This window comes from Hevea brasiliensis, chromosome 6 (genome assembly GCF_030052815.1).
Source record: "Hevea brasiliensis isolate MT/VB/25A 57/8 chromosome 6, ASM3005281v1, whole genome shotgun sequence".
Lineage (NCBI taxonomy): Eukaryota > Viridiplantae > Streptophyta > Magnoliopsida > Malpighiales > Euphorbiaceae > Hevea > Hevea brasiliensis.
This window is the reverse complement of record NC_079498.1, coordinates 63775019-63790380: the sequence shown is the minus strand read 5'-3', so window position 1 is coordinate 63790380 and position 15362 is coordinate 63775019. Positions and strand designations below refer to the sequence as shown.

At 34.6% G+C, this 15362-nt stretch overlaps 1 protein-coding gene across 2 annotated transcripts in view; it reads left to right on the top strand.

Annotated features, from left to right (window-relative positions):
* LOC110664197 (MAP3K epsilon protein kinase 1) overlaps nucleotides 1-3983 on the top strand; it is a 56134-nt gene extending 52151 nt beyond the window's left edge. For both annotated transcript variants that reach the window (XM_021823773.2, XM_021823772.2), the window contains exons 22-24: nucleotides 1911-2317; nucleotides 2865-2979; nucleotides 3635-3983. In XM_021823773.2, the coding sequence (XP_021679465.2) occupies nucleotides 1911-2317; nucleotides 2865-2979; nucleotides 3635-3811 (699 nt within the window). In that variant the 3' untranslated portion in view covers nucleotides 3812-3983. The remainder of the gene's footprint in view (nucleotides 1-1910; nucleotides 2318-2864; nucleotides 2980-3634) is intronic.
* The last annotated feature ends 11379 nt before the right edge of the window (nucleotides 3984-15362 follow it).

Sequence of the window (15362 nt, the reverse complement as noted above, 5' to 3'; positions counted from 1 at the left end):
TCAGCAAAAGGAAAAACGCTCTTTGCAGAATTATTTTTTATAATTCTCATGACACTTTTGCTGTTTACTTTGTCATTGCTGCACAAATTTCCAATGCAATCATCCCTTGAAGAATTTATTTTCTTCTTCTGTCTTCCCCATATCTCAAACTCATTCTCCTTGAGTATCATATGATTACATGATCTCAACTCAAATATACTACCACTAAGACTCTAATACTTACTTCTCTTCTTCATAAACTTCCATGTCTTCAACTTTGATCAAAACATTCTTAGCAAGAGGAACAACCTTTTTGTTTCCACAAATTTTGACAAGTCTAGGACCAAGAAGCATACCTTTTAAGACTTCAATATTCTTATCAAAACTATTGATACCAATGACATCTTGAATGCCAAATGATTCCTTTTCAAGGCACCCATCTCGTATGGAAGAATTCAGGTTGAGGGTAGGATCTTGATCATTATTACCATCCGGTTGACTATTGAAATGCTTAAGAGATCCTGAAATTCTCTCTTCAAACTTTTGTTCATCTTCATCCTTAATCCAAGAATCAGTGTTAATTGCTTCTCAGGCATGACTAAACACTTCAAGTGTAATGCTTTGAACACCTGATTTCATGACAGAACCGGAACTCCCCTGAAGATTAAGAGTTTCCTTTGGAATTGGTAAGGAATTCTTACCTGTCACTCCATTGGAATCAGAATTGATAATTTCTTTCCCTTTTTCCCCAAAAAACCCTAACATCAGGGTTTCCAATCTTCTTACAGCAGCCTCAATTGTCTTTTCAACTGCAACTTTATTCTCGGCAGCATATTTCTTGATTCCATCTTGCAGCTTCTTGAAATCATGCCTCAGAGCATCCATTTCCTTTCGTCTCTTGAAATTCCTCTTGTAACAAGATCCAACCTTTCTTCCAGTTGTGCCATCTTAACAGCATCTTGACCCATAATTGCTGATTCAGTCATGGATTGCAACTCAAGAGAACCAAATTGCAAATAAAACCCACCCAGCTTTCAAGCTCTGATACCAATGTTAGGTAGTAGCCCTAACAATAGATATTCCTGAGTAGAAAATAGAATAAATAATTGAATAGAAGATAGAGAATATTATTGATCAGAATTCAGAGTGCCTAATACAGGTATTTCAACTCCTTTTTATAACAGGTTTCCCTCCAATTCCCTAATAACTGCTCTTAACAACTAACAACTGTAACTACTCATAGTTTCCCTCCAAAACAATTAACAACTACTTAACAGACCTAACAAACTTCCCTCCACAATTCCCTCCACAACTACTTGCCCAATTACATATTCCTTTCCTTATTTCTATATTTTCTCCTTCTATACGCAACACATTTGTGCCGATTTTGGTCCCTCCTTATAAAAGTTTTAATTTTTTCAGATATATTACTGCTGAAATTGCTTGAGAAGTTGGTAGAGCTTTTATTTTATCTTTTGGAACACTGTTAATGCTTTACCTTTGTGTAGATTCTTATAGAAAACTCCTATTCCCTCTTCGTGGTATTGTTATTCATTTTATTGAAAAATGAGAAATTGACTATTACTGTATTTCTGATACTTGGGATAGAGAAAAGGACATAGGAGCTGCACTGCTATTAAACGCATTTGTTTTATAATTGCTGCTAAATATAAGAAACTTTCTTCATTTCTATCTTTGGAATAGTTTATGTTTTTGTACCAAGTATATTACAAGTTACATCGAAACTTGTTTTCTTCAGACTATTTCTTTTTCTATGTCTACTTTCAGCACTGACTTATGTTTTATTGTTGATCTTGTACATATGCTTTGTTGTCTGCATGTCTACTTTCTTGTTGCCAAATGACAGCTAGAATTATAAGTATTCCCAACAATCCACTTATCATGTCTTTCTTGGATTTCTTTTCTTGAAGGTTCTCAATGCACTATTTAATCTGTGCAAGATAAATAAGAGGAGACAGGAACAAGCTGCTGAAAATGGAATAATTCCACATTTGATGAATATTATTATGACAGATTCTCCCTTGAAGCAGTATGCTTTACCTCTATTGTGTGACATGGCGCATGCATCTCGTAATTCAAGAGAGCAACTAAGGGCCCATGGTGGATTGGATGTGTACTTAAGCCTGCTTGATGATGTGTATTGGTCAGTGACAGCATTGGATTCAATTGCTGTTTGCTTGGCTCATGATAATGACAACCGCAAAGTAGAACAAGCATTGCTGAAAAAGGATGCAGTTCAGAAATTAGTGAAGTTCTTCCAGAGCTGTCCAGAGCAACAATTTGTGCATATTTTGGAGCCATTTTTGAAAATTATCACGTATGAATCTCATACTTTTCTCATAGTATTTATTCTGGGAAATGATATCTTTGCTGCTTATCTGTATTAAGTATGGTCTGTTGCAATGGTAACAATGTCAATGCACTGATCAGATCAGAGCTTGTAAATATTAAAAATAATATTATGGACCATAATGATATATATTTGAGAGTTAAGCATTTTTGCATGTTAGATGGTTTTCATTAATTTGTAAATTTTTGTTTGCTCAGAAACATTTGTAACCTGTGAAGTATAATTTATAATACTATATTAGGCTGCCTTTGTAGTGCACTGTGTAACCATCATAGCATTTGTAGGTATTTGAGAAGTTTGGTCTTTGTTTTTGGTTTTCCTCTTTCTTTCTTTTTTTTTCCCTTTTTTTTTTTTTTTTTTTTTTTTTCCTTTGGCTAGTCATTATTGCATGTGCACCTGCTGACTTACCCTTTTGGATCCAATTCTTTATTATTATTAAAATTTTTTTCAGGGTGGGGGTGCAGGGGACTTGAATTCTGTACTGTATTTTGTTCATTTATTCTTTGAAATGCAGGAAATCATCCCGGATAAATACTACGTTAGCTGTTAATGGTTTGACACCTTTGCTCATTGCAAGGCTGGACCATCAGGATGCAATAGCTCGTCTAAATTTGCTTAAACTAATAAAGGTGGGATTCTGGAATTTGCTCTCTCTCTCTCTCTCTCTCATGGTGGTGCTGTTATTGTTGTTTTCCCCCTTTCTCGTGTGTGTTCTTTACTTTTCATGGCGGATGGTAATTTATTGTCACCAACTTATATTTTATTGACCATGTTAAATTGGAGTGATTAATATGTATCTATGTGCAAAGGGGAGGGAATGGGGATTAACATGTAAATAAATGTTTGCTTGCTTTTCATGTTTCGATTGTTGGTTGACCAGAGGTTATGAACTTTGTTGGCAGCTTCTGCTGCCACTTAGGATTGTTCAAGTGGGTGAGGACACCACAATTATATATTCCTTCTGGTGTATTTTAGACACGAGCAACTAAGGAGATCATTAGAAATATTTATTACGTAAAAATTGTGAATTTAAAAATTATTGTAACCAAGTCATGGTTATTTAAGGTGACACTGGATCTCCAAAGAAATTACTGGTTTCATCATTAAATAGAAGCTCTTGGTGATATGCGTGAAATCTTGACCTCCTATTTTACCAAGTTGTTCTTTGAATTTTATTTGTTTCTATTATTAATTTTTTTTCTGCACTGGAAGTTGTATAAAAAGGGCAGTTAATTTGTCGAATTATAGGCGTTGTGAATTGCTAACTGAAATTCTTTGTGGTAGGCTGTCTACGAGCATCATCCTCGGCCAAAGCAATTGATTGTGGAGAATGATTTGCCACAAAAACTTAAAAATTTGATTGAGGAACGCCGCGATGGGCAAAGCTCAGGAGGCCAAGTGTTGGTGAAACAAATGGCTACTTCTCTGCTTAAAGCACTTCACATTAACACTGTTCTGTAAATTCATGTCACTCCAATTTGTATATCATGTTCTTTAGCAAGAATTACTTTAGATGCATTAGTGCTTTTGTTTTTTCTTAAAATTTGGTTTGCTTGTTCATATCTTCAATCTTGTGGATGCAACAAGATCGGTGTGCCGTATTTATTGGATATGTTCCGAAGGCTCAAAGTTACATGGGTGGTTGTCTTTTTTTCGCTTGGGTGGGCTGCTATTGCTGCTTTTTTCTTTGTGGTTTATGCTTTCCCCACTATCTTGTTTTAAATGTTATAGTTTTTTTAGATGTAGTGCTATCCATTGTTAATCTCGTGATTTTTTCAAGCGTTATTTGTGATGGTTATATAGTGAGTTCAATCGGAAAACCCAGGAAGCCCAGGTTACCTCTGAAACTTAATAATAAATTTTGGTTAGCCCATAAAACCCGGTTGACCAGGTCAGAATTCACACGCGCCAATCGGTTTATTTTTTTCCGCGAATTTTTATTTTTTACCAAACTGTCGTTCTGCTTAAAAAAAAAAAAAACAACTAAATTCTCAAGGCAAAAAATATAAAGTAGCATAAATGCAATATAATTTATGTTATTGATGTTTTTGAATAGTCAATTTTAAGTAATATTAATTGAAATTTAAATTTAAATTAGACAAGTTGATTAAATATTAAAATAATACATTTTTTTATATGTAATTTAGTGTATTAAATAAATTTATGCACGTATATATTTATTAAGATATAATAATTTAATATATTAATACTTAATTTAATATTATACATTAATGTGAATTTATAAAAAAAAGTTAATTACGTAATCTAATTTTAATATTCATTGAACATTATATAATATAAATTAATATATTAATATTAAAATTAATATTAATGTGAAAGAATACTAATTGCATAATATGAGTTTAATATTTATAAAATAGTATTCAAATTGTATATTGGTTTGATCTCGTTTAATCCTTGTTCAATATTAAATCCTTCATTGGTTTGCTTGAGTTGTAATAGCTTATTTTTATTTATTGATTCGTTTTTACTTTGGTTTTTACGGTATTGGATGGCTATTCAGAGAGGGCAGTATGGTCGGAAAATGGATGGGAGTTCTATGATATTCCATGAATTCAGTTCCACTAATTTTTTAGTTCTCCTTTCTAGCATTTTCTTTCCGAGTGTCTGATCTTCTGTCGGTCTAGTCCAACATTTTATTCTGATTCATACTGTAGATTGTCCATATAATCTTGTAACATGTAGACGATATAATAAATGTATCTGTCTAAAATCAAATTGCATTATCCATATAATCATTTGGCAAGTAATATGCAAACTTTGCACATAGCATTTACTCAAATGAATAAGTATCTAGCATATAAGATATTTACCATGTAAGGAGTGCAACTCAAAATGGATCAACATAAATGGATATAGCCCCACGTATAACTGATAGGAGTTTACAACAAATAAATTTAGCTGTACGATATGGACATCACACAAACCTCTTACAGACCGTGTTAACCATACTTTCTTTCTTTTTCTTTAATGAGATGAAAAACCAATCTCTTCATGTCTCTTGGGAATTTTTTTTAGACGATTGAAGCTTGTTTTACTAAGCTTTTCAATGATAAACTTGTCAACATTCTGTTATGCGTGTTGAATAATTTTCTCAATTTCAACAGTATGCATGAATTCAGAAATATGTAATCTGAATCTAATTCATTTCACTTGAATTCACTTTGAAATGTATTTATTTTGTAATTATTAGTGTATAACTTTTTTAAATAATATAGGTGTAAATCATATTGAAGTAGTTTCCTGTTATAAAAATAGTGAATTTTCTTTCGCAAAGGAGGAGACAGGGATTGTAGCAAATATCATGAAATTGTATCCCTCAAAAAAGAAATAACACAATAGCATGAAATTTTATCTCAATAAAAAGACAATGATGAAGCCAAGGTTATTTTTCTTATTGCTTATGTGTGATTTTTTTTTCCCTTTGATTACATTTTGCATTGCTGTTTTTCATAATGAAAATACTAACAATTATATTATTATATTGTGTTTTTCATGTTTGAGTGATAGAGTGATAGTGCTTATGGGTCAATGCGTTGCAGTTCAAGTTATGCACATTCAAGATGCCACTGGTCATGAGTTTGTCACTCACTCGGGCAATGTCTTCACTATTGGAAAGGGTAACAAACCATGGGTGTCTCTCCCCAATCGCAAGGGTATCAAATTGTCAATCATTGAAGAGGCTAGAAAGAGGCTTGCAGCAACCCAAACAGTTGGGTAAAAATTAGTTGAATTATTTTGTCTTGAGCTTACCAATTTTAGATGAGGACAACTTTTAGTTGTTTTCTATGTGCATAAGAACTTAAATGTTTTAATTACGGTCAATTTAGAACAATATTTATCTCAGTATTTTTAACTATATTTGAATTTCAATTTTAGTCACAATTTTTGTCTTTTATTTCATTGCTATGGATTTTATATTTAATTTGTTATACACATTAATTATTTTTATTGATCCATCATCATTATTATTATTATTATTATTATTATTATTATTATTATTATTATTATTATTATTATTATTATTATTATTATTATTATTATTTTGAAATTCATAAATTAAAAATATATAAAAAATATTGACTATTAAATATTGTAGGTAATTAATTAAATTAAAAAATGCCGACTAAAATATATGGTTGTATTTTTTTCAAATTAAATACAATTGAAATAATTATAATTTTGAAGGACTTATTTGTAAATCAAAGGTAAAATACACTTAAGTATCATGTAATTTCAAACTTTTAGCATTCAAGGCTTGAGTTTTTATTTTTTTTTTGACACTTAAGGGATATGTGCTTTGCACTTAAGGGACATGTGCTTTTAGCCTTTAACACCAAAATAAAAAAATAATAAAAATGTTGACATGGCAGAGAGCTTGAAGCTTCTCTACAATGTAGGAAGAAAATACAATCTCAAAAATCTCTAGCTGATGTGAACCTTCAAGTAATTGGTAACTTGAAAATCCACATTCAAGGATTAAAGGAACAATATGGAAAGCACCAAATCAAGATGTATGAATTTGATTCTTTGAACCAACACAATCAGATTGCTGTGTAATTCAAAGAAAATATCAGAAATGGGATTCTTGACCTAATTCATATGGAGAATGAATAAACCAAGAATATTATGCACATTAAACCTTGCAAGATAGAAATCTCAGCAAGTTAATGAGCTTCACAAGAACAAAGGCAATAGCCAATTTACTCACTAAGGGAGCAGAAACAATCTTTCATTAAGTGTCCTCCACTCTCTCATTACACTTGTATTTATAGTCTCTTGGCTCCAAAGCTAAAGACAAAAATATCCCTACTTTAATAATAGCTGTAAGGAGCTTTAAGTCCAAATAAAAATTAATCTATCAAAAGTCTAAAAACTCCTTACAAAAAGTAAATTTAATACAGTAGCAAATAAGGGCATTTAAGTCCAAAAGAGAGGTGGTTATAACAGCAAAGAATATTCTTTCAAAAAAAAGGTGCCAGCAGATGCATGTATATGGGTTGGATCTGGTACATGCATGTCCACAGTTTATTCCATGTAACCTAATGCTCCACATGACACCTGGTCACTTTCAAGCTTAATTTTCGCCAAATTTAATCCTTTATAATTTTCTTCATGCCATTCCAGCTTATAATCCTTGCTCCTTGAGATTTCACAAATTAAATTCTGAAGTGATTTAGCTCTAGCTCTAGTAATTGGACCTTGGATGAAATCCTTTAGGGTGGATACAGCTTGATTCTCATCATTCCCCACCGTTTCAAAAGGATTCGTCCTCGAATCTGTTCCTGCATCAACACAAGGAGATAAATCAGCAACATTGAAGGTGGCACTGACATTATACTCACCGGGCAAGTTTATTTTATAGGCATTATCATTAATTTTGGTCAGCACTTGGAAAGGTCCATCACATCTTGGTTGTAATTTTGATTTCCTTCGAGAGGGAAACCTTTCTTTGCGCAAGTGAACCCATACCCAATCTCGAGGTTGAAATGTGACTTTCTTCCTTCCTTTGTTGGCTTGACTAGCATATTTTTCATTTTTCTTTTTCAATTTGAAGCTTGGCTTTTTCATGGATTTTCTTCACCAATTCTGCTTTTCTTTTTCCATCTAAACTAGCAAGCTCGTTCACAGGCAAAGGTAAAAGATCCAAAGGAGTTGAAGGATTGAAACCATACGCAATTTCAAATGGAGAATAGCCAGTAGAAGAATGCACATTTCTATTGTATGGAAATTCAACAAGTGGAATGCAATCTTCCCATGACTTCAAATTTTGCTTAACCACAGCACGCAAAAGAGTAGTTAGTGTCCTATTTACTACTTCAGTTTGACCATCGGTTTGTGGGTGACAAGTGGTGAAAAATAACAACTTGGTGCCCAATTTTCCCCACAAAACCTTCCAAAAGTGACTGAGGAATTTAACATCCCTATCACTAACTAAACTCTTAGGTATGCCATGCAACCTAACAATATCTCTAAAGAATAAATTTGCAACATTTATAGCATCATCCGTTTTATGGCATGGAATAAAATGTGCCATTTTTGAAAACCTGTCAACAATAACAAAAATTGAATCATGGCCTTGTTTAGACCTAAGTAATCCCAACACAAAATCCATAGACAAATGAACCCAAGGATCACTAGGGGTAGGCAAAGGTATATACAAACCTTGTGGCAAAACTCTAGATTTAGCCTTAGCACACATAACGCACCTAAGACATACTCTTTCAACATCTCTTTTCATATTCGGCCAATAAAAATGTTCCTTCAACACATCTAAAGTTTTGGCAACACCAAAATGACCCATTAATCCACCAGCATGAGACTCATTCACAAGTAATTCATGCATGGAACTCTTAGGCACACACAATCTATTTTCTCTAAACAAATATCCATCATGCCTATAAAACTTCTCAAAAGCATTCTTTTCACAAGCTGCATACACGCTAGCAAAGTCATTATCTTCAGCATATAATTCTTTCACATATTCGAATCCTAATAACTTTGCATCAAGAAGGGCAAGAAGGTTATACCTTCGAGATTATGCATCAACAACCAAATTTTCTTTCCCATGTTTGTATTGAAACTCAACCCATTTTGCATGACGCCTACTCAACTTATTTTGCCCCTTGATATGCTTCAATGACTCATGATCTGTGTAGATGACAAATTGCTTTGGCCAAAGGTAATGTTGCCACGTTTCCAAGGCACGTACCAATGCATACAACTCTTTGTCATATGTAGAATAGTTCAAAGCTGCTCCATTAAGCTTCTCACTAAAGTATGCTATTGGTCTCTTATCCTGCATTAAAACGGCTCCAATACCTATTCCTGATGCGTCACACTCAATCTCAAAAGTCTTAGAAAAATCAGGTAAAGCCAACATAGGAGCGGAACATAACATGTCTTTAATTTTGTGAAAAGCATCATCTTGTTTCTGTTCCCAAACAAAATTAACATTCTTTTTGACAAGATCATTCAATGGTGCTGCAATGGTACTGAAATTCTTAATAAATCTTCTATAGAAACTAGCTAGTCCATGAAAACTACATACTTCACATGCAGACTTTGGAATGGGCCAGTCTTTAATAGCTCTAATTTTTTCATCAACTTCAACACCATTAGCACTAATGACAAATCCTAAAAAGACAACCTTTTCGATGCAAAATGAACATTTCTTCAACTTAGCATATAATTTTTACTTTCTTAACATGTCGAATACAGCTCTTAAATGATGCATATGTTCATTCATGTCTCTACTGTAAACCAATATATCATCAAAATAAACAACAATAAATCTTCCAATAAAAGCACGCAACACATGATTCATCAATCTCATAAAAGTGCTAGGAGCATTAGTTAGCCCAAAAGGGATCACTAACCACTCATATAGTCCATGCTTTGTTTTAAATGCAGTCTTCCATTCATCACCTACTTTCATGCGAATTTGATGATATCCGCTTTTCAAGTCAATTTTGGTAAAAAAACACGCACCACAAAGGTCATCCAACATACCATCCAATCTAGGTATAGGGTGGCGATACTTCACAGTGATTTTGTCGACTGCCCTACAATCCACACACATGCGCCATGTGCCATCTTTCTTTGATATCAAAAGGACGGGTACAACACAAGGGCTCATACTTTCCCTCACGTAACCCTTAGCTAGCAATTCCTCAACTTGCCTTTGTAATTCTTTGGTTTCTTCAGGATTAGTTCTATAGGCTGGACGGTTGGGAATAACTGCTCTAGGTACAAAATCAATCTGGTGCTCAATCCCTCGAATAGGTGGTAGTCCAGCTGGCATCTCCTCAGGTAGCACATCCTCATATTCCTGCAAAAGGGAGACAACAACACTAGGCAAATTGGGGTCAAGGTCAGATGTGGATAAACAAAAGTCCTTAAATACAATTAATAACATTTGCTTGTTAGCAAACATGGCATTCCTCACATCTCTTCCTTTAGCATACAAGTTTAATTTTCTCTCCCCGCTTTCCGCACAGCTCTCCTTTTGCGTCGAAGTTTCACCTTTTTCAAGCACTCTTCCCCCATCAATGATGACACTACAGGCTTTGTCTTGGATAAGACACCTCGTATGGAAAATTGTTTCTCTTTGCAATTCATCACCAACATCCTCCTTTACTTGAGTATTTAATGCTCTCATAATCACTAGAGCACTTCCTTCAGCAGTATATTCTACCTCCGCATCCTCCTCCCCTGAAGATGTGGAATCACTCACAATTTCCTCCTCCGTTTCTATCTCACCATTTTCTCTCATGACCATGGCTCTTTTGTTAGGGCATTGAGAAGCTATGTGTCCACTGCCCAAACATCTAAAACACTTCACATCTCTATTTCGGGTAGTAGTTGCAACCTCCTTTCCTTTACTTTCTACAAATTTTTTCTCCACCTTCTTTTCCTTTTCCTCATTTTTCTTATATTTGCTAACAGCATTTTCCCTATCCTCCTTCTTCCAGTTAGACTTCCAAGATGAAGAAGTACCTGCATTTCCTCCAAATTTTGACTTGCTTTTAAGTTGCCTTTCTACCTTCATAGCCATGTGGACCATATCCTCCAACTCAACATAGTGATGTAACTCAACAGTATGAGCAATCTCTTTGTTTAGCCCATTCAAGAATCTAGCCATGGTGGCTTCTCTATCCTCCTTCACATTTGCTCTAATCATAGCAATTTCCATTTCTTTATGATAATCTTCAACACTTTTAGAACCTTGAGTCAATCTTTGTAACCTCTGTCTCTATAGTAATGACTAGGAACAAATCTCTTCCTCATTATAGTTTTCATCTCAACCTAGGTTGCAATTAATTGCTCATAATTTCTCCTTCTACTAATCAACACTTGATCCCACCATACCAAAGCATAATCAGTAAATTCTACTGCTGCTAACTTTACTTTCTTTTCCTCTGAATAGTGATGACAATCAAACACAGCTTCTACCTTCCTTTCCCATTCAAGATACACATCCAGATCATTTTTCCCTTGGAAAGAAGGGATGCTCATTTTAATACTTTTGATATTGTCATCTACCCTATTCCTCTCTCTTTCCTCTCTTCTTATCCTCCTATCCCCATTCCTCCTATCTTCAGCTCTTCTCTCATGCCTACCCCTCCTAGGTCTTTCAACCTCAAAATCATAGTTATCAACCTCATCTTCATCAGATTCAACTACTGGAGGTCCAAGATCCCTCCTGTTTGGCCTTCTCTCATTTTGCCTATCTCTTTGCTCCAATCTTTCCAATTTATCTATGATTCCATTGCACACAACATTCATTTTTTCAAATTGTTGTTTGACAGTCTGCATGTAGAATGGATTTTCACCTTCCCCCTCACTACCATCAGCCCTTCTAGACATGTTTTTAGACCTACAAGAAAATGGTTAGTGTAAAGAAAACAACTCACTCACTCCCTTACGTGTTCACACTCAACAGGGGACACTCCACTCGTGTTTAACTCAACAAGGCTTTTCCCCTCTTATGAACTCACCACTCTGTGCCTTTTACCTCTCTTGGCTATGTCCACAAGTTCTTATCAAACTCAAGTAACTCAAACCAAGACTGTACTCACAAAAAATTTAACACACAATAAAATTCTTGAATGAGATGGATCAAAACGAGTAATCAAGAAAGCAATAATGTGACTCAAGAAGTCAATAAAAGAAAAGCTTAAGCATGGAAATGTAATGCAATAAGGAATCAAGAAAGAAGACACCAAAATAAAAGAGTAGTAAGTTGGAAAAGTGACAACCTAAAGAAGTGATATCAAGCTTAAATATCCAAGTTTGCCACCAACTTATCACAATTACCAGCAGTTTACACAATACACCAAGAATTGCATAAATTTAGGATCACCAAGCAAACGAGTGTATTTTGATCTGAAATTGAGTAGGCAAATGCAACCCAATACTGACTAATTGCTGCTAGAATTTCAGGCTTTTCTTGCCAGGATTACAATGTAAACCAAATTTAATCGTGTCTGTCGCAAAATTTTGGTTCCCCACACAAACGGTTAAATTTTGAGCTGAGATTTAATTTGAGAATAGCTCAAATGTGGCACAAACAACCTGTAAATTTTCATGAATTTCTGGACTGATTTGCAATGTGAACTTAATTTGATCGGGTCTACAGCAAAATTTTGGTTCCCCACACAAACGGAAGAATTTTAAGCTGAAATTTAATTTGGGAACTACTGAAATGGGTTCTAAACACTCAGAAAATTTTTAGAAATTTTTGGGTATATTTACTATGTGAACTTAATTTGATTAATTCTGCCACAAAATTTTGGTTCCCCACACAAATGGTTGAATTTTAAGCTAAAATTTAATTTGGGAACTACTGAAGTGGGTCTAAACACCCTGTAAATTTTCAGGAATTTCTGGCTCTATTTGCTATGTGAACTTAATTTGATCGGGTTTGTCACAAAATTTTGGTTCAGTAGGCAAACAATATCAAACAACCCCCAAAATTTACACCCAACGTCTTAAACATACCCAAATAATGCTGGTAAAGTTTCAGGTCAAATAGGTAAGTCGAACTCAATGACCCAAATAATCTCTCATGCTTGATATCAAAATGAAGGAAGCAAGATAGATAGCTACAATAATGGCTTTGGCTTGATTAACCCAAAACCCTAAGACAAACTCAACAAAACAAATTTTTAAACAAACAAGTCATACTAAACCCCAAGAGCCAATTTCGGTCAAGCATACAATGAACAAAAATGTGAATTACAGAAACACAATAAGAAGCAAAACAAGGTTTAGCAAGAAAGAACCAGATGCAAGATGAAGAAGAAGAAACAAATATGGAGCTAGAGCCAAACAAAAAATATGAAAAAAGGTAACAAACATTCAAAGAATAAGAAGCAAATAGAGAATCTACCTTGTTTGGACATCCCTTTGCTCTGATACCAAAACTGATGTGAACCTTCAAGTAATTGGTAACTTGAAAACCTACATTCAAGGATTAAAGGAACAATATGGAAAGCACCAAATCAAGATGTATGAATTTGATTCTTTGAACCAGCACAATCAGATTGCTATGTAATTCAAAGAAAATATCAGAAATGGGATTCTTGACCTAATTCATATGGAGAATGAATAAACCAAGAATATTATGCACATTAAAACTTGCAAGATAGAAATCTCAGCAAGTTAATGAGCTTCACAAGAACAAAGGCAACAGCCAATTTACTCACTAAGGGAGCAGAAACAATCTTTCATTAATATTTAAAGTGTGTCCTCCACTCTCTCATTACACTTGTATTTATAGTCTCTTGGCTCCAAAGCTAAAGACAAAAATATCCCTACTTTAATAACAGCTGCAAAGAGCTTTAAGTCCAAACAAAAATTAATCTATCAAAAGTCTAAAAAATCCTTACAAAAAGTAAATTTAATACAGTAGCAAATAAGGGCATTTAAGTCCAAAAGAGAGGTGGTTATAACAGCAAGAAATATTCTTTCAAAAAAAAGGTGCCAGCAGATGCATGTACATGGGTTAGATCTGGTACATGCATGTCCACAGTTTATTCCATGTAACCTAATGCTCCACATGACACCTGGTCACTTCCAAGCTTAATTTTCACCAAATTTAATCCTTTATAATTTTCTTCATGCCATTCCAGCTTGTAATCCTTGCTCCTTGAGATTTCACAAATTAAATTCTGAAGTGATTTAGCTCTAGCTCTAGTAATTGGACCTTGGATGAAATCCTTTGGTGTGGATGTAGCTTGATTCTCATCACCAGCAAAATGAGAGACACTCCTCTTTTAGAGGTGAGTTTCTGCCAAGCATGGCTATTACCTAATGAACCATGTTTGGCTTGGATAATTCCCTTAGTCTTTCTATAAATGTTTAAATTACAATACCATAAAAAGAAGCCCTCCCAAATCAGATCACAATTTCCTAAAAATGTTCTTTGTCTTATAGTATGATTTAGTTAATTAGCTTTTACCAAAATTGCAGAAGAAGCCTTCCAAATCAGATCACAATCTCCAAAAAAAAAATGTGCTTTGTCCTGTAGTCTGATTTGGTTAATTAGCTTTTACCAAAAGTGTAAAAGAAGTGGATAATAACCAACACCAATAGCTTTTGCATATTGGGAAAAGCTGTATCTTCTAATGGTTGGTAGACTTGTAGAAGAAGAGGTCCCACATGCCACATCACCTTCCACACAATCTGCCACATCTTGCTAGTTGCCAGATCATTCGCCATGTGGCATGCCACCTAAGCCATGCTCTAATGGGTCTCCCAAGCATTGGCCATGCTTGTTCTTTCTTCTTCTCGTATGTGCAATGTCATTAGGCAAGTAGTGCATTCTTTAGGGCTTGGCGAGTCCTTGACCGAATGATGTTCCTTCACTAGTGCTTGCAATGCCTTGGCCCGTGATCTTGTGATAGCCCCCTTGAACATAGGTGCATCAAGTAAGTCCTCCATGATGTCTTCATCATCCCCTCCTTCTTGAAAAGAATTCCACCTCGAATTTAAATCTACACCAATGTAAGGAGATAGATCAGAAACATTAAAAGTATCACTAATGGCACCATACTTACCTTGGAGGTCAATCTTGTAAGCATTGTCATTGATCTTTTCCTCCACCCTAAATGGTCCATCACTCCTTGGTTGCAATTTGGATTTCCTATGATTTGGAAATCTCTCTTTTCTTAAGTGCACCCACACAAGATCACCCTTCTCAAAGGTAAGAGGCTTTCAACTCTTGTTGGCTTTGGATGCATACTTGGCATTTTGAGCCTCAATTCGACTCCTAGCTTGCTCATGCATCTTCTTAACCATTTCTGCCTTCTTTGTACCATCTGCACTAATGAGCTCATTCAAAAGCAAAGGTAACAAATCCAAAGGGGTTAGTGGGTTAAAGCCATACACTGATTCAAAAGGTTAAACCACTAGACGAATGCACTACCCTATTGTATGCAAACTCAATGAATGATATGCAATCCTCCCATGATTTCAAATTTTGTTT